The sequence below is a fragment of the Chelonoidis abingdonii genome, chromosome 4, assembly GCF_003597395.2.
Source record: "Chelonoidis abingdonii isolate Lonesome George chromosome 4, CheloAbing_2.0, whole genome shotgun sequence".
NCBI classification, from domain to species: Eukaryota; Metazoa; Chordata; order Testudines; family Testudinidae; genus Chelonoidis; species Chelonoidis abingdonii.
Genome location: NC_133772.1, coordinates 79,997,766 through 80,018,792, shown reverse-complemented (window position 1 = coordinate 80,018,792; position 21,027 = coordinate 79,997,766). Strand labels below are relative to the sequence as shown.

The window sequence follows — 21,027 nt, the reverse complement described above, 5'->3', positions numbered from 1 at the left end:
TTTTTTTCATTTATAGGATATATCTTAGAGAGGAAAAAGAAGAAGAGCTACCGGTGGATGCGGCTGAACTTTGACCTTTTGAAGGAGCTGTCATATGAAGCCAAGCGAATGATTGAAGGTGTTGTTTATGAGATGCGACTTTATGCTGTGAATTCCATTGGCATGTCCCGGCCTAGCCCCGCCTCACAGCCCTTCATGCCAATTGGTGAGTTTCATCACATGGTACATTATCTCTATGACTTCAACGAAACAGATAAATGAACCCTCACCTTCTCGTTCCACCTCTCTAAAAAGAAAAAACTTTTACTTTTTTTGAGACAGCTAACTAGTCATTTGATATTTTCTCTCCATTCCATACTTCTCACCCTTTTTTCTTTATAGAGACAATGTGGGTGAGGTAATATCTTTTATTGGGCCAACTTCTATTGGCGAGAGAGAGAGAAGTTTTCAAGCTTACACAGAGCTCTTCTTCAGATCAAACCTTTTTTCTTTGTAATTTTTCTCTTCTCTTTCTCCCATTCCCTTCCCTGGGAAGCACAGAGGTTCTAGTTTTGTGAAACTGCTGATGAATTTCAAGCTGTTATAATTAGAAGTGTGACAGCCAAGGCCAGATCTGGAGAGGAGAGGGAACTAATTAATAGCATTTTCCCAGTCCCTCTCAGCTTCCCTTATTCCCTTATGGGTGCAAATATCATAGTATCCCATCTCCTTTAATCCTAGCCCCCTCCAGAGCTCCAAGGCTAGTTGATTAAGAAAATATCCAAGGAATTATTTTCTATAAATAATTCCTCTCAACCCAGCAGTACAGTGTCTTGAGCAGTCCCTGAGCTGGGAGCAAACTGTGTGAGTCTTCAGGAAACCAGCCATCTGAGGGCTTTAGAAACAGCAGTAACAAAAATACCAATAGCTGGAATCTGAAATGACTAAAGTGGCCCAATCAGCAGACAGTAGCCAGGGGGAACAGTCTTCTGAAGGAGACAATGTGAAAGCAAAAGACCATTGCAAAGGGCCAGGAGGGAAGGATGAACTGCAAGAGGGGTCTGTTAAATCTGGACTTCAGTCACCCAACAGTTGGGCTACGGAGGCAGACGGGAAGCAACAAGAACCATCAAGAGGAGCTACTGAACAAAAAGGTCCAAAGTTTTTTCATGGAACAGGCAGAGATTTACTAGATTAGGGATAAAGCCTGAGCCCAGTGTTTCAGAGAATAGTATTTGGGTTTGCAGGATGTATTGTATGGTCGTGTGTGCTGCTAATTACCTTTTCCTCCTGTGTATGGTGCCCAATCTTTATCTCATTTTGAAAACGAAGGCTGTTGATGTAATGCAGCAATAGCAAGGAACTGGTTAAAATCTGATTTTTTTTAATAGCACCATGAACTATAATGCTAATAATATAATCTACATCTATTAAACAATGTATTCAACTGTATTGATCTTACAGTATAATTGAAATAGTTAAAACAATATTTAAAATGTTCAAAATATTCCAGAGCTTATTAAACATACTGTTTGGCAAAAATAATTTATTTAAAATGTGTTCTGCCATACCATATGAGAATGAGCCACTCTATTAATACTTTGGTACACAGTTTACATCCTCTCACATGTATTAGGTTCTCTGCAGTCCTTTTATGAAATGTATCCCAAACAGAGTATCTTTTTCACTAGGGATATAAAATGCTAGAAATGCACAGTTCTGCAATGCCAACCTTCAACTCCTCAGAGGATAGGCCCTGGGGATATCCTACTTAAATATCTAGCTGGATGAAGCAGGGGTCAGATAACAACAGCTGGAAAAATCCTCAATACAGTATTTCGGTCATGCAATATGTGACTTTAAGCAAGTTCACTTTCAGCTCACATTTTTTAACTATGGATTTGATACTGGTACCTAAATCTAAGTTTTGTTTTCCTGAGACCTATTCGGGTCTCAGAACTCTTTAGCAAGACTTTTCTTTGTGTTTTTTTCCCCAAACTAGTAGAAAAGAAGCACACCCAAGATAAGATGAGATGCTAGGACTGTATTTAACTGCTATTCTTGCTGAGCTATGAATTACAGAAGATTCACAAGGCAAGAAGCCCCTGTTCTGAGGGGGCATGCTGATAAATGTAGCAGAAGTGAAACCCCTTGACACCAAAATGTTTCTTCTCATGTTTCTGTTTCTATTGCACAGACCAGATCTAGTTGCATTTGTAAATAAATATGGATACTATGGGCCAACAGACCACCACAGAACTAAAATGTGTTACACCAATTTATGCCATTGCTGAATTTGGCCCTGTCTATGTGAATTTTGACTGATAATAGTCAAGTCATAAGTGCAGCATACAAATTTTACAAATATTGTTTTTTTCCCATTCCCCTGCTCTCCTCAGCTGAAAAGCTGATTCATTTCTCCAGAGCTCTAGTCTCTTCATCAGCTTTTATCTATAAAGGAACTTATACACAGCAACTGCTATCTAGCCAGACTTTCTATGTTACTGTACAAGTATCTTGTATTCCTCCCTGTCCTGGTTTTAGTCACTGACTCTTCCATCAAGTGGAGCAATAGAAGTTACATTTTAGAGTATTTTGATATGATTCTATATTGTTTTGCCCCCCCCCCCCTTAGTTAGATAATTCATACCCTGATCACTCCCTGTACATGTACCATGTTCTCTCACTTATAATCCTATATCTCAGGATTTTACTTTTTACTAATTTTCTTTTAGCTCCCCCAAGTGAACCAACCCACTTTACAGTGGAAGACATCTCTGACAGCACTGTTACCCTTAAGTGGAGGCCCCCTGAGAGGACTGGAGCAGGAGGACTAGATGGCTACCATGTGGAATACTGCAAAGAAGGATGTGAGTACCTAGTACCATAGTATCAATTGCGCATTATCAGTCAGAACAGAATAACTAAAATATCACCATAACTACTACAGCTTCACAACAGCAGCACTACAAATAAGTATATCCAGTATCATTACATTAAAGCTTACCACTAATGATGGTGGACGTGATCCTAATATAATTATCAAGCATTGCCACATTTACTTCTGCATTTTCATAGTACCATGATATAATCATATCAAGCATTAACATTGTTGTCACACCATCATCTTTACAATAATCATCACAAACAGTACTTGCAGTTAACCACAGTACTGCAGACTCAGTGCATCACTGCAATCACCATCTTAGCATTTCTGCAGCATCCAATGCAAGTCAAACAACCCATATCATCTCTACAGACAACACATTAGCAATATCTTTTTGTTTTATGTATGTACAACAACCAGCAAAATCGGGTCCTGGTCCTTGACTAGGGCTCCTAGGTGCTACAGTAATACAAATAAAATAAGTACCATATCACCACGAGGCCCGGTCTACACTAAAATTTAGGTTGACCTAGCTCCATTCCTCAGGGCTGTAAAATATGTTGCACCCACAGCACCATAGTTAGGTCGACCTGCCCCCCGGCCCTTTCCATGTAGATATGCCTAGGCCAAAAGAAGGATTCTTCCATCGACCTAGCTACTGCCTCTCAGAGAGGTGGGTTATCTTCATCCACAAAAAAACTGCTTCTGTCAATGTAGGAAGCATTTGCACTAGGGCTGTCAATTAATGGCAGTTTACTCACATGATTAACTCAAAAAATAATCATAATCATAATTAATCACAGTTTTAATCACATTGTTAAACAACAGAACACCTATTGACATGTATTAAGTATTTTTGAATGTTTTTCTATATTTTCAAATATATTGACTTCAGTTACAACACAGAATACAAAGTGTATAGTGCTCTCTTTATATTATTTTTTATTACAAATACTGGCACTGTAAACACGATAAACAAAGGAAATAGTATTTTTCGATTCACCTCATACAAGTACTGTAGTGCAATCTCTTTATCATGAACGTGAAACTTACAAATGTAGGGTTTTTTTGTTACATAACTGCACTCAAAAAAACAACAACACAGTGTAAAACTTTAGAGCCGACAAGTCCACTCAGTCCTACTTCTTGTTCAGCCAATCACTAAGACAAACAAGTTTGTTTACATTTATGGGAGATAATGCTGCCCGCTTCTTGTTTACAATGTCACCTAAAAGTGAGAACAGGTGTTTGTATGGCACTTTTATAGCTGGCATTGCAAGGTATTTACGTGCAAGATATGCTAAACATTTGTATGCCCCTTCATGCTTCCATGCTGATGATATACATTAAAAAAATAATGCGTTAATTAAATTTGTGACTGAACTCCTTGGGGGAGAACTGTATGTCCCCTGCTCTATTTTACTCACATTTTACCATATATTTCATGTTATAGCAGTCTCAGATGATGACCCAGCACACATTGTTCATTTTAAGAACACTTTCACTGCAGCTTTGACGAAACACAAAGAAGGTACCAATGTGAGATTTCTAAAGACAGCGACAGCACTCAACCCAAGGTTTAAGAATCTGAAGTGCCGTCCAAAACTTGAGAGGGACAAGGTGTAGAGCATGCTTTCAGAAGTCTTAAAAAAGCGATATTCTGATGCGGAAACTACAGAACCCGAACCACCAAAAAGAAAAATCAACCTTCTGCTAGTGGTATCTGATTCAGATAATGAAAATGAACGTGCTATAAATGGTCCGCATTGCTTTGGGTAGTTATTGAGCAGAACCTGTCATCAGCATGGACGCATGTCCTCTGGAATGCTGACTGAAACATAAAAGTGACATATGATGCATCTGGCACGTAAATATCTTGCGAATTGGTGACAACAGCGCCATGCAAACACCTGTTCTCACTTTCAGGTGACATTGTAAAACAAGAAGCAGGCAGCATTATCTCTTGCAAATGTAAACAAACTTGTTTGAGTGATTGGTTGAACAAGAAGTAGGACTGAGTGGACTGGTAGGCTCTAAAGTTTTACAATGTTTTATTTTTGAATGCAGTTTTTTTGGTACATAATTCTACATGTGTAAGTTCAACTTTCACGGTAAAGAGATTGCACTACAGTACTTGTGTTAGGTGAATTGAAAAATATTCTCTCTCGTTTTCTATAGTGCAAATATTTGTAATAAAAACAAATATAAAATGAGCACTGTACACTTTGTATTCTGCGTTGTAACTGAAATCAATATATTTGAAAATGTAGAAACCATCAAAATATTTAAATAAATGACATTCCAGTATTATGTAACTGCATGATTAATTGCAATTATTTTTAATTGCCTGACAGCCCTAATTTGCATTACAATGCTACTACAATGGTGTAACTGCAAGCACCACTGCTAGCCACTGTAGTGTTTCTAGAGTAGACATACCCTTAATCAAATACCACAGTTACCCTAATCTTACTTGGTATCATATGTCTATGGTTACCAGAGTATTACTGCAGCAAGTCTAGAATCCTCATGTTCATGGTATCTTCACATCACCATCATCATGTCATCAAATCAACTACTGCAGCAGCATCATAATCATAATCACCACAATCATTATAGCATCAACATGGAATAATGGAACATAGAATCTTCTCTGTTACCAGTCACCGTTGACAAAGCAGCTGTATCTCCTAGGCTACGTCTTCACTACTGGCCATATTGGCGGGTAGCAATCCATTTCTTGGGGATCGATATATCGCGTCTCATCTAGACGCGATATATCGATCCCCGAACGAGCTTCTGTCGACTCCGGAACTCCACCAACGCAAACAGCGCTATTCACGTAGCTGAAGCTGCGTATCTTAGATCGATTTCCCTCCCCTAGTGTAGACCAGCCCCTAGGGTCAATGCAGTACCACGTTACTATGGTGATGCCATGTAATCTGTATTAGGTTTTTCTAAAGTGTCTTATCACCCTAGTATCTATTCAATAATGATAATCACTGCAGTTACCAGAATCACTGTTACATCATCACAGCATGACAACAGTGCTCTTAGTATCATGACTTCTATGCTGTTAGTATTACTGAAGAAGCACTAGAAATTCTGTCCTACTGCCATCAACTTGTAAATATGCAGGAAAAAAATGAGGTGATAAATTCCATTATTTGCACTACTGTTGTTAGAAGCATGTTTCTGTCACCATAGTATCTGAGTACCATATACATAGTTAAGGGATATATCAATTTCAGGAAAGAATTAATCTAACTCACTGCCTCCCTGTTAGAGCCACTCCCTTCTACTTTTATGAAATCAGTTGCAAAGAAAGCCCTCAACAGTCATCACTAAACTTCCTAAAGACACAGTGCTAAAGAAACTAGAGGGGACTTTAATTTAGAAAGTTTGTATTGTTTTAAAACAGACACCCTTTACTTGCAGCTACAGAGTGGGTTCCAGCTCTTCAAGGTCTAACTGAGAAAACATCTGCACTCATTAAAGATCTGGTCACCGGGGACAAACTCTACTTCCGTGTCAGGGCTATAAACCTGGCTGGTGAGAGCAAACCAGCACTAACCAAAGAGCCTGTTACCATCCAAGAGATCCTGCGTGAGTATCTGGAGTGAACAAAAAGAACAGACTAACACAGCTGCTACTCTGGAGTGAACAAGTATCACTTATCTATTTCCTTTAGGACAATTCCAATAATGTCCTTTAATGGAAAGTATTCAGTGTTGTAGCAATGTTGGTCCTAATGTTGGTTAGAGAGACACGGTGGGTGAAGGAATATATTTTATTGGACCAACTTCTGTTGGTGAGAGAGACAAGCTTTCCAGCTACACAGAGCTCTTTCTTAGATCTGGGAAAGGTACTTAGAGCATCACAGCTAAATACAAGGTTGAAGAGATAGAATGTGTGCTAACTACTTATGCTAAACTAAGGGACCATCAGGGTGAAATGGCCCGTTAACATCCTGGTAGTAATAGGACAAAAAGGGGGGTTAGTGGGTTAGCAGGTTGTTGTAATAAGCCATAAATCCAGTGTCTTTATTAAGACCATGATTTTTTAGTATTTAGCAAAGTTATGAATTTAAGCTCCTAGGTTTGTTTTTTGAAAGCATGCATGTTTCCTTTGAGGATGAAGACTGATAGGTCAGATATAGAGTGATCACTTTTGGAAAATGTTCACTCACAGTTAATACAGTATATTTGTCTTTTATACTTTTCCTATGTGAGTTCATTCAAGAACGTAGTGATTGTCTGATTTCAACCACATAGTTGTTATTAGGACATTTAGTGCACTGGATGAGGTAAACTACATGTTGTGGTAGGCATGTATAGGACCAATGGATCTTAAAGGTGTGTTGTGAGGGGTGTTGATCATTGTAGCAGTGGAGATAAGTCCGCAGGTTTTGCTTTTGTTGTTGTGGCAGGATCTGGTCCTACTTTGAGCTGGTGTGTCCTGGTCTATGGGGAGCCTGCTTCTGATGATGAGCTTGATCTTCAAACAACCCTTCAACCTCTCTGGGTGAAATGAGACAATCGCTATGCTCTCAAATGAACTTACAGAGGAAGAGGATAGAAGACAAAAACACCGTATCACTGTGGGTGAACACTTTTCACAAAGTGATCACTCTACATCTGACCTATCAGTCCCATTCTCAAAGGAAACCTGCACAACACTTTCAAAAGATGAGCCTGGGAACTTAAATTCCTAACGTTGCTAGACACTACAGCCAGGTCTATGCTACACACTTACTTCAATATAACTATGTCGTTCAATGGTGTGAAAAATCCTCACTCCTGAGCAATGTCGTTATACCAACCTTAACTCCCCATGCAGATAGTCCTATAATGGCAGGAGAGCTTTTTCTGCTGACATAGCTACCATCTCTTGTGGAGGTGGAGTTATTAAGCAAACAGGAGAGCTCTCTCTCATCAGCTTAGAGCATCGTCACCAGACAGTGCAGCCACACCAATGCAAGTTTGTAGTGTAGACTTTCCCTAAAAATCATGGTCTTAATCAAGACACTGAACTTATTACAAGAATCTGTAATCCACTAAACCTCCTTTTTGTCCTGTGATACAGGGGTGTTAATAGTCTACTTCACCTTGAAAGGTCTCTTAGAATATGTGCTAACTAGTCATGCTAAACTATTTGTTGGCCTTGTTTTTAGCTGTGACACTCTGAGTATTTTCCCCAGACCTGAGGAAGAGCTCTGTGTAGCTTGAAAGCTCATCTCTCTTAAGGAAGAGGAAATTCTGGGATTGGTAGGGTAAACATTTTCTTTAGAGTGAGGACAGAGCGCAGGCATTCTCTTGCTTGAGTATACCTCTGCCTATATTCTAATACTAGACTGTTCTCTCAAGTTGGTTCTGAACTATTAATTTGCTGATTCTGGAAATGTACAAGAGAGGTAACAAGATCTGGATCACAGACAGTATATTTTTATTCATATTTCAGTTTTTAAAATGTTTACATTCTGCGTCCTGAAATGGTTGTTGCAAAGTCTGACTAAGGGACACTTTATTTATTTAACTATTTATTTATAAAAGTATTCTGGAAATAGATTGGTATATTAATGCCACAACATTCACAATCCTGCGAACTGAGGCCAAGGACTTGCTGGATAAAAGCTGTTATCTGCACTTGCATGTCCTACTTCATTAGTTACCATCCTATCCACCACTCAATAGCAATAGGTTCTAATTCATTTGATTGCAGTCCAAAAGATATTAAGAGCTGTTAACTGCAGCTTCCTCACTCTTAACTCACACAAGATGCCTACCAAAGTCCAACTAACAATAAAATGACCTAGTGTAATGAACTAGAGTTACAAAGCATCCAAAAACCAGACAGATATAAGAACAAGTACTCCAAATCCAGGCTTACAAATTCATTCTATAGATAATCGACATGGATGAGGGAAGGAGAAAAGGTAAGACAGAGTATGCAAGAAAAACTTAAATGAGCCTGGATTTGAAAAGCCAGAATATACTTTGGAATAAGATTTCCACCTGTAAAGGAAAAATAAGCTCCCTTGATGCTGAGTACTGAAGTGCAACTCCTTCCACCGCTGGTCACAGAGGTGGTGTTGAGCAACTCCACAACAGTGATGCAAACCCAGTGGCTGATGTAGTATTGGGTGGAGGATTGGAGGATCTGTTCAGCAATAGTTTCCCAGCCCCTCAGCCAAGCCTGCCCATGCCCTGACTCCTTGTTGCTATGCAGATGGGTACCCAGTGGAACTGAGCTCCACAAAGAGGTGTATATACTATGCAGAAAACTCCAGAATCTTCCTTCATTCAGTGGAACTGCACCAGTCCTGCTAGCAATTGATCCTGCAGAACTACAGAAACAAGGGCAAGAGTTGCTGTTACAGATAAATATATATAGGAAAGCATCAATTTCCCCAACTGCATGAGTAGTCTTCACTCTGATTTTCTCATGCTCACAAGCATTTTGTATTGATTCCCAGTGTTAGGTATAAACTCTGTTCTCCTTTGGTGTTTTTCCTTCATTTTCCTAACATTTCAAATAAAGACAGATGTCATATTTTGGTTATCGACAGAACGTCCCAAATTCTGGCTGCCACGCTATCTACGGCAGACTCTGGTGAAGAAAGTAGGAGAGACAATCAACATTGTGATTCCCTTCCAGGTATGTGATTGATTCAGTTTTGACGTGGATCTCTTTAGTTGCTTATCTAACAGATTATTTTTTCCTTACCCAAGCTCCCCTGCTGGCTGGCCACTGATTCCTAAAATGATGGGCTCATGTGACCGTTAATCTAGAATCAAATGTGATAGTAGCCTTATATGGTTGGATAGTTTACAGTAAATAAAGCCGAGAAATGCAGCAAGTTAGGCCAGTCCTCACACTGGGTCAAATTCAGTTTGTTCATCCAACAGTTCTGAAGGAACTCAAATGTGAAACTGCAGAACTACTAACTGTAGTCTGTAACCTATCATTTAAATCAGCTTCTGTACCAAATGACTGAAGGATAGCTAATGTGGTGCCATTTTAAAAAAAAAAGGGATTCCAGAGGTGATGCCAGCAATTACAAGCCTTTAAGCCTGACTTCAGTACCGGGCAAACTGGTTGAAACTATAATAAAGAACAATATTGTCAGACATATAGATGAACATAATTTGTTGAGGAAGAGTCAACATGGTTTTAGTAAAGGGAAATCATGCCTCACCAATCTACTAGAATTCTTTGAGGGGGTCAACAAGCATGTGGACCAAGAGGATCCAGTTGATATAGTGTACTTAGATTTTCAGAAAGCCTTTGACAAGGTCCCTCACCAAAAACTCTTAAGCAAAGAAACTGTCATGAGATAAGAGGGAAGGTCCTCTCATGGATTGGTAACTGGTTAAAAGATAGGAAACAAAGGGTAGGAATAAATGGTCAGTTTTCAGAATGGAGAGAGGTAAATAGTGGTGTCCCCCAGGGGTCTGTACTGGGTCCAGTCCTATTCAACATATTCATAAATGATCTGGAAAAAGGGGCAAAAAGTGAGGTGGCAAAATTTGCAGATGATACAAAACTACTCAAAATAGTCAAGTCCCAGGCAGACTGTGAAGAGCTACAAATGGATCTCTTAAAACTGGGTGACTGGGCAACAAAATGGCAGATGAAATTTGATGTTGATAAATGCAAAGTAATGCTCATTGGAAAGCATAATCCCAACTATACATATAAAATGATGGGGTCTAAGTTAGCTGTTTCCACTCAAGGAAGATTTTAGAGTCATTGTGGATAGTTCTCTGAAAACTTCCACTCAATGTGCAGCGGCAGTCAAAAAAGTGAACAGAATGCTGGGAATAATTAAGAAAGGGACAGATAATAGGACATATTGCCTCTATATAAATCCATGGTACGCCCACATCTTAAATACTGTGTGCAGATGTGGTCGCCCCATCTCAAAAAAGATATATTTGAACTGGAAAAGGTTCAGAAAAGGGCAACAAAAATTATTAGGGGTATGGAACAGCTTCTGTATCAGGCGAGATTAATAAGACTGGGAATTTTCACTTTGGAAAAGAGACGGCTAAGGGAAGGTCTACAAAATCATGACTGGTATAGAGAAAGTAGATAAGGAAGTGTTGTTTACTACTTCTCATAACACAAGAACTAGGGGTCACCAAATGAAATTAATAGGCAGCAGGTTTAAAACAAATAAAAGGAAGTATTTCTTCACACAACGCACAGTCAACCTGTGGAACTCCTTGCAGGAGGATGTTGTGAAGGCCAAGATCATAACAGGATTCACAAAAGAACTAGATACATTCATGGAGGATAGGTCAATCAATGGCTATTAGCCAGGATGGGCAGGAATGGTGTCCCTAACCTCTGTTTGCCAGAAACTGGGAATGAGCGACAGGGGATAGATCAGTTGATGATTACCTGTTCTGTTCATTCTCTCTGGGGCACCTGGCACTGGTCACTGTTGGAAGACAAGGTACTGGGCTAGATGGACCCTTGGTCTGACCCAGTAGGGCTGTTCTTATGTTTGTTTACAATAGTGTAAGTCTGGAGTAGTCAATGTATTTACTCCCAATTTATATCAATGTAACTGAGCAAAATTTGGCCCTCTGTTCACAGATCAGATAGCAAGCAGTGAATCAAAATAACAGTGATCCAGAACAATGAGCCAGATATGGCTTCATGTATTTAAGATATATATGGTAGTTCAAATTCAATTATGTTTAAATATATTTTAACACAAAGGATTTTTTTGTTGTTGACAAACAATAATTTTATGTATGTCCCTCCTGTTCGTTTTTGTTCTAAGTTATTTAAAACTGAGTGTTCCTGCCCTGAGTCATTCACAATACATTGCACAATCTGCACAATGAATAAGACAAGATTCCAGCTTATGCTTATGCAATTAAAGATGCACTATAATGCGAGGCAATAGAGTTAAAACATTGTGAGTGAACATTTAAAGATATTATATGATGAGGCAGTGCTGTCTTATTTAATGTCCTCAGTTTGATGGCTTTTACTCCATCCAAATTTCACATGCATACACATGCACTGCACTCTTTATCAGAAAAAATGGCGCATATCTAAAGTAAGATTTTTAACCCCCTATAACTCTTTTTGATAGTATTAATTATGTGCCAGAGCTTTGTATAGGCATATTTTTATTATTTAAATAGAAATAAATAAATAACCTTGCCAAATTACATTAAAATATCGCACTTCCTTAAGGACTTGCTTGGCAAACTTCAAATTTCTACCCCCTGCTGCTGAGGTATTAACAATGGGTTAAGATTATTGTTTCCCTCTTTCCTCCTACTGAAAAACAAATGAACCATTTAAAATCAAATTCTCAATGCAAATGTGATAATTTCGTAAAGTGACAAGCAACTAAAAATAGGGGGTTATAATATAAATGCTTATTCCACCTTACCTATAGTTTTCGCTACATGCTCCAGTTGTAATAAATAATATGCAATAGTATTTTTATCATTTCACATTTTGGACAAAATATTAAAGAAAAAGACAACAAAAATCAATCATGTTCACTACATTTAATTAAAAAAGGTAAGTACTCAAAAACATCTTAAGGAAAGAAAAAAATCTACACAAATTTCAATATCAAAAGTTTATTTATACAAATAATTGTCATCATTCACACTGATATAAAAATAATCAATTGAGGGAAAAGCCAAGCCTTGAGGCTCACCCCTGAATGTGAGGCTGCATGTATCTGTGCTAACTCAGAAGCATTCAGAAGGAATTGTGACTCCTTTCCTGCTTCCTTCTTCCTTGGGAGGGGAGAGCTACAACACTGGAAAGGGATATAGCTTATTTCTCCTCATGCACACCTTGAAAATAGTGTAAAGAAGAACATGGTGGCTTGTATGGAGTCTATTTATACAATGTGGCTAGGCTACTCACTACCAGAGTATGAGTGTTTAAGCATCTCTATGCAAATAAGACTGCAGAGAGAGGTGTTCAGAGTTTATACACATGTAAGGTATCTGCGCATGCATTACATTTGTAATCTGTATGTATGGCGAGGATATGAATGTTAGCGCTTTGTTGGGCATGTATTCAAAGTGTGAAAAATTGCATGGCAGATTTTCAAAACTGCATGTGTGCAACTACATACAATTACTGTGTGCATGCACTTGAAATTATACAGTGTAGAATTAACTGAACAGTTAAAAAACTTATTGGTTATCTGTGCTTGCATTTTCTGCAACTGTATGAGCAATCACAGTAATCACATATGCCAACGAACATATATTTTTGTATGTGGATTTATGTCAGGATGAGTGTATACAAAGAAGGATGGTCTTCTGACTGAGGCACAGGACTGGAAGTTAGGACTTGAAGATTCTATTTCTGGATTTGACACTGATATTCTGTGTGATCTTGGGCAAATAATTTGGTGTCTCTCATTTTCCTCATCTAGACAATGAAGAAAATGAAACTCCTTTAGTGTCAGGGGTGGGTGTTTGTGGAGATTCATTCATTAAGGTCTGTAAAGCGTTTTGAAATCATCAGATGGATGAAGTTAGAGATATGCAAAATATCATTTCAGTAAGTTAGAGAATGTGTATAATGTACTTATAAAGTGCATATGTTGGGGATAGATGGGAAGTCGGAGTACTGTACATACAAATGAGTGAAATCTATGTGAAGTACAGTATGCATGTGTTGTGGCTTGTGGTTTCCAGGTTATGCAAAGGGGTGTATATGCATAGAGGTGTATCTATTCAATGAGCGGTGGAAAGTCAAAAATTTGGAGCAACTGTGATATGTCATGTGCAAAGTTGAGACATATGGAGTTTATGCCTTATGTCTGAGCCTCATGCTTAACACTACTACCATGAAATTAAATACTTACCATTGTTCTTTCTCAAGTCCCTCACCTCTAAACTTTCTAAAGTATTTTTTTCACTGATGTCTAGCCACATACAGAATGCAACATTTATAGGGCAGACAATTTTGAGTTACTGTTACTGATAAAGTTGTGTTACTGTTGTTAAGTCTTTAAAACCTTTTTTAATTGAAAAAACATATAATTTTGCTGCTGTGGTAACTCTCAACAGCCGAAGTTTTCCACAAAACATTTTTTTTGGTCTGAAACCAAGAATGGAAAATTTCAACTCAAAAGAATTCTTGATAAAGCTGTAAGTGAAAACAAGTTTAACGTATGTTGATTTGCAACCTTAACTATAGCTCTCACTAAGGTAAATAGCTCTGAAGGAACTTATTAAATCATATTTAGACTATAATACCCAATTTTTATCACCTTTTCTAAACAAACAAAAAACAACAAATGGAAAATACAAATAAAGATTGAGAGGTTCAGCTTCTTCAGGCAGGCTAAAAAAATTAGGACTGTACTTGCTAAAGAAGCAGCACTTCAGCAGGTAAGATTGTAGTCTTCAAAATGCAAAAAGAGATTTGGAGTACATAGACAAGCCTCTGAATTAATGCTAAACCTCTGTGAATAGAAGACACAATCAGGAATTGAGGAGCACTGTCTGATGGCACTGTAAGTCAGAATCCTGTGTTCTATTCCTATGACTGAGTCTCTGACCTTGTCAAAATCACTTATTCTCTATGGGCCTCTGTTTACCCATCTGTAAGGCTAAGATTTAGTCACGGGTATTTTTAGTAAAAGTCATGGACAGGTCACGGGCAATAAACAAAAACAGCCAGTGACCTATCCATGACTTTTATTATAAATACCCATGACTAAATCTTTGCTCTTAGGCTCTGTTGCTCTGGCGGGGGGGCTGCTTCAGCAGTGGGGGCTGTCTGCCCCCGGTGGCCTACTGCTCCGAGGCCCGTGGGGACTGCTCTCCCAAAAGCCTCCAGGGTCGCCCCCAAGTCTGCTGCTCCGATCGCCTCTGGGACCGCTCCTGCTCTGGCGCTCCCCGGGCCGCTGCTCCAGCTGCCTCCAGGACTTATACTGCTTGGGTGGCGCTAGGGTCAGCCGCACCAGCTGCGATAGCTGCAGAAGTCATGAAGGTTTCAGAAAGTCATGGAATCCGCGACTTCCGTGACAAAATTGCAGCCTTACCCATCTGTAACGTGAATTCTACTATTTAGTTACCTTGTAAGGGTATTATGAGGCTGAATTAATGTTTGTAAAGAAATCTGAAATCCTTAGATGAAAAATGCTAGAGAAGGGCAAAAGCCAAGTAATTAGTAGACCATGCCTTTTCTTATAGAGGACTGTAATCTTCTGGGGCATCCTGCCAAGAGGAGGTGGTTAGCACACTTCTATTCCAAAATTAACTACACAGATTCTAGAAGGAGTATTATGTGCTATTAGTGGGGACTCAGGGTATTCCTTAGCTGCGTTCCTGCCCATCATATATCTGTGAATGCTAGTATCTAAAAAACATTGTTAGAAAAAAATCACTTCTTTATTTCCCTCCAGTAAAGCTCCTGGTGTGCCATCCACCTACTCTGCCTCTCACTGTTCCCTCCAAGATTAGATATTGCTCATTACAGAAATCCAATCCTCTGGGATATGAATTAGGAACATGCCTTCTATGGGTTCATGCTTTTCACAGTCTATAGAGTATCAGGATATGAAAACCAACAGTGCAAACATTTGCCCTATTTCATTAGCAACTATAGCATCTTAAATAAGGGGTTATAATAAAAGTGCCTACTAAACCATACTATAACGACAGCAACTGCTAAGTTAGATTTATGACTAAGAGGACACTTCCATAGTAAGTTTCTATTTTGAGCTAGGTATAACTTCCAGAAAAAGCTGCTAAAATTCTCATGGCTGTTATTTACCAAAAAAATTTAGGGACAGATCTTCTGCCTCCTCTAGTCCTTTCGAGCTATTCCATTTTGCAAACAGGTTGGAAAACCAGCCAAGGACCTGGCCCTAAATGTTTTGGTAAATAATAAATAGGAAATGTTTCAGTCCAAAAGATAATTTTTTCCCCTTAAAGTTATAAGTTTCTTTAAATAAGTCTCCACCTTGCCAGTTGACATAATATATGGCAGTGGAATTATATGTAAAGATCTTGAGAGCGATAAAATACAACTGAGGAAAGAAAGATTTGCAAGTTAAACTGGATTGCTCTGAGCTCCCAAACTTTTAAGTGTAGAAAGGATTCTTTGTGCCTTAAATATCTTGGATAAACACCTCACATCTGAGTGAAGGCAACTGGCACCCCTTCCCTCTGAGGCACTAGTGAGTGAAGTGGGAAACTTTGCATACCATCTCTGGTTTGTCCATTGGAACAAAGATGAGAGTACTTTAATGAACCAATTACTTGAATGTCCAGGTTATCTTTGTGAAGGTGGAACATAGTTCCCCTTTAGTCACCCTTTGGGGGTGGGGAGCAGAGAGGTCACATAGATGCATGAAGCCACATGACCCAGGATCCTTAGCATGCCCAACCTGTCTTATTATGGGCATATTTGAGTATTGGAGATATGTTTGGGCTAATCCGCTGGCTAGGCTGCAATTTAAGGCTGTGCCTCTGAACTCCAGTATTTCAGTAAGCATGAGTGTTGATTTTGGTAATCTCAGAGACTCAGAAACTGGAACAATTTCCTGAACTGATGAAGCATCCTGAAAAGATATGCCTTGAATCACCAGGGATATATGTGGACTTCCACTGTTCTGAAATGGACTATTACTGTTGAGCATTTGGACCTTTGGAGCTGTGATATGACCAAATGGAAAGACCTAATATTGATACTGTTGATTCTATGAAACGGAGGTACTTCCTATGAAACAGATAGATGGTAGTGTGGAAATATGTGTCCTTTAAACTGAGAGCAGTGAACCAGTCCTGCACATCTAGGTAGGGGAGGATGCACAATAAGAACTTAAGATGAGTAAAAAAAAGTATACCAAATGCCTAAAATCCATGATAAGACTTAATCCCCCCTTCCTTTTGAGAATGAGAAACTAAAAGGAATAGAACCCTTTTCATATAAATTCTTTTAAACTTCTTCCATCGCTCCCAGTTAAAGGGACGAGGCGACTTTTTCTTTCAAGTTTATCCTCAGAAGGGACCCTGAAATGGGATGGAAAGGGAGGGAGGCAATTATGGACTGCAACAGGATGAATAAATCTTGTCTGGTACTTTGAGAATCCACTGGTCTGAGCTGATTCTATTCCATGGCAGGGAGAAGTAAGGCATTGCAAAATAGGGAAGAAAATGGAAGAGATTTGTAAAATGGTTTAGTCCAAGGGTCTCAACCTGACCATCAGACTTACTGCTGGCAATCTACTGCAACAGCTAATGATCCAGAGAACAGAGTAAAGATCCTATTCCTAGAATAGCATGGTTACTTCCCAAGTGGCTCAACAGATGTATAGTTTCTGGCCAGATCCTTGCCTGAAGGTACTTGTTTCGAAAAGAGAACTTCCTTGCAGTGGAAAGAAAACCTAAAGGATGCTCTTGTGTCTCTCAGAGTAAGCAGAGAATCATCTTGATTTAAAGACCTCAGGACCTTCAAAGCACTACTCCTCGATGGTGCTTCTGCAGCATCTTGAGAAGTCTGGAGGACTGTAGCTCAGAGAATCTTTCCATAGTTACTGCAATGGTAAATGAGAGGGCAGCTTGTCAGAGGCATTCATTGCTGCCTGAAAGGAGCATGTGATGTTGGCAGACCAGGTACCAGCTCATGCCAACACGCTTAAGCCTCACTGAACACTTACAGATGCATAGCTGGAAACCAGTGTTAGCATTTTTAGAATACATGTTAAGTTTCTAAGAATGTGTTTAGACTTTATGAAATGCTTGTGAGTTGCTGCATGCACTAATATCACTTATAATATCTGTATCCCACATTATAAGGTAACATACATAGGGTGACCAGACAGCAAATGTGAAAAATTGGGAGGGGAGGGTAACAGGAAAAGAAAAAGACCCAAAAATCGGGACTGTCCCTATAAAATCAGGACATCTGGTCACCCTAAATATACAAGTGTTTGCTTTGTAACTATAAAAGTGTTTGCTATGAAGCTGGAAACCCCCACAGTCAGGAGAGAAGCCTTACCACATGTGAAATACTAGTTTCTCATTAGAGTTATCATCTCCTGCCCAACAAAAGAAGACGTGCGGACATCAGAGAAACGATTGTGGAACATCAAGGAACAAAAGACTTTGTTCCCTCCAGACCCATGAAGAGGGGACATGCACAAACCCTCATTCCATCATACATTGAACTCTGGGGGAATGGAATAAATATCCCTGACCAGAAGGAACTGCATCACTATAATGCTTGGAATTTGGAGAGGGCAGTATTTATAAACTTAAGCAACTGATCCCCAAGCTGTTTAGCGTGGGTTAGCCCTAAAAGACGTCTAGAGGTTGCATATTACAGCAGCTTCTATACCTTTTAAAACCCAAGACTGTAATTCATTAGTATGTGTACATTTACTTGCTTTAATCTTGTAAAGAACTCTTTTCTTTTTCCTAGTTAATAAATTTGTAGTTAGTTTATTATAGGATTGGCTACAAGCATTGTCTTTGGTTTGAGATCTGAGGTACAATTGACCTGGGATAAGTGACTGATCTTTTGGGACTGGAAGTAACCTGACTATTGATGTGATTTTTGGTGTAAGCGAACATCTATCACAAAGTAGGCTTGCCTGGGTGGCAAGACAGACCGCAGTGCCTAACTGTCTGACTCCATGTTAAGTCTGGTATAGTACTTGAGGAGTTCACACCTCATTCTTCATTGGTGAAATCTAATTACAGAACATACAACCAGTTGGGGGTTTGTGCCCTGGTTCTTGACAGACTGCTATGATGTTGGCACACATGTTCGTGAGCCACTTCAGATAGCTTGCCAGAGTGTTTTGCCACCAACTGTCCTTGTGAGACTGTCTTTTTTGGACTGACTTCTGGTGTCCTCAAGCAGCTGATCAAGAAGAGGAGACCAGGTTGTCCCAGGTGAATAAATCAGTTAATCAGCAAACCTGGTAGTACTGTGGATTGTAATGTGCCTAATAAATACGGGTTCCTGCCCAGAAGTTCTAGGCACCTGGAATCTTTATTTCTAGGGATGTACTTTAGAGGGCCAAATTGTTTGGATGTTTCTTAAGCTGCAGAAACAATAAGAAACGCAATGTAGGATTTAAAAAAAGCACCCAAGCACTTTTGAGGGGCTAAATATCAGCTGTCTTGGAAGTGGCTGATATTAATAGATGTGTAAGTTATAGATCTTTTATTGGCTCCAGAATGTCTTCATTTATGGGCACAGCCACTGTACCTGACTGTTTGGAGTGTAGTATATCAAACAGTTTACGTGATTTGTCCTGGACTACCAAAATTCTAGATCCAAGGACGCTGCAGTTCTGGGCAAGAGCTTCTGAAAGGCCTTGAAAGCAACTAGAGAAGGGACTGGCGGGAGGAACAGTAGCTGGAGTAACAGTCTCAACAGAAAACACATGAAGGTTTCTGTTGTTCATCTTCCACATACTCTCAATTTCCTCATCCTCCAAAGAAAAGGGGCATTGAGATAGCTAGCTCTCCTAATGAATCTAAAAGAAGAAGGTAACTTCAGCCTTTTGTCAGTGTTTGTTCCCAGAATGATTTTTGTTAAAATGGGGGTGTTATATCTCCATTTCCCAGTCAGAACATGGTGCTATTGATCCATTGTCAAGGTCTTATTCCCACTTTGAACTTTAGCGTCCAGAAAGTGGGGACCTGTATGTACCCCTCTAAACTTAATTCCTAGCTTAGATCTGATAATGCTGCCATCAACCAAAATATAGTGTTTGGTACATTTTCTGTTCCCCAAAAACCTTCCCTGGGGAACCCAAGACCCAAATCCCTTGGGTCTTAAAACAAAGAGGAATAAACTATTCCCCCTCCTTCTCCCTCCCAGATTTTCCCCTCCCTGGGTTACCCTGAGATATACACTGATCCAAACTCCTTGGATCCTAAAACAGAGAGGAATTAACCTTTCCCTCCCCGTTCCCCCTCCCAGACTTTCCCTGAGAGGTACACTGATCCAAACTCCTTGGATCCTAAAACAGAGAGGAATTAACCTTTCCCCCCTCTCCTTTCCCCTACCTATCCCTGGTAAGTTCAGACCCAATCCCCTTGGGTCTTACACAAGAAAAAAAAATCAATCAGGTTCTCAAAAAGAAATAGCTTAAATTAAAGAAAGAGAAGAAAGTAAAACTTATTCTGTAAAATCAAGATGGAAAAGTGTTACAAGGTCTCAGCTTTACATTAGACCAGAGGGACTCCCTCCCCCTAGCCTAAGTATAAGTACAGCAAACAGAGGTAAAATATCCCTTCCAGCAAATACACATTTGCAAATAAGAAAACAAACAAAAAGACTATTCCACCTTCTATGCTATTACTTACTATTTTGAACATGAGAGACTGTTTCAGAAAGATTGAAGACTGTTGCATGACTGGCTCCTCTTAATCCCAAGAGAGCACAAAGAACAACCCAAAAAGCACAGAGATGCTCTCCCTCCACCAAGATTTGAAAGTATCTTGTCCCCTGATTGGTCCTTTGGTCAGGTGTCAGCCAGGTTCACTGAGCTTGTTAACCCTTTACAGGTAAAAGAGACATTAATACTTAATTATCTGTTTATGACATCCATGAGGATGGAAGAGAAATATCTGAAGGGGCCCAGGAAAAGGGGAAGCAGACAAAGAATCATACATTCATCTATCAGTACAGCATCTGAAATTAATTCTTCTATTTTTATAGACCAAAAAAGAAAAAAAAAAAAGACCCTGAAAAAAGCAAATCTGTTGTTGTTCAGAGAATAAACATGCTCTTTTCTTCCTGCAGGGTAAACCTAGACCCAAAGTCACTTGGACAAAAGATGGTCAAACACTAGATGCCAAAGAGGTGGGAATTCGGAACAGCACGACAGACACTATCCTGTTCATTCGAAAGGCTGAGCATCACCACTCAGGGACATATGAAGTGGAAGTTCAGATAGAAAACATGAATGATAAGGTTGCTGTTACCATGCAGATAATGGGTAAGAAACTCGTGACTTTAAAACTCAACATTTAAAATAGTGGAATTAGTATGTGTATCTTTCTGCACACAGAAGTAGAAAGTATGGATCCCAGCCCTGGTGGGCTTGTGCATGATTTTACTATAGCCAGGTAGGAAATATGAATCCAGGAATTAGTATGCTGGTGTCACGATCCTTCTACACCCAGGGG

At 39.4% G+C, this 21,027-nt stretch overlaps 1 protein-coding gene across 1 annotated transcript in view; it reads left to right on the top strand.

Annotated features, from left to right (window-relative positions):
• The window catches only part of MYBPC3 (myosin binding protein C3), a 127,681-nt gene that overhangs the window by 84,086 nt on the left and 22,568 nt on the right, over positions 1-21,027 (top strand). Inside the window, exons 24-28 of the mRNA XM_075065346.1 lie at positions 17-205; positions 2,715-2,849; positions 6,305-6,472; positions 9,435-9,523; positions 20,642-20,837. Of these exons, the coding sequence (XP_074921447.1) occupies positions 17-205; positions 2,715-2,849; positions 6,305-6,472; positions 9,435-9,523; positions 20,642-20,837 (777 nt within the window). The remainder of the gene's footprint in view (positions 1-16; positions 206-2,714; positions 2,850-6,304; positions 6,473-9,434; positions 9,524-20,641; positions 20,838-21,027) is intronic.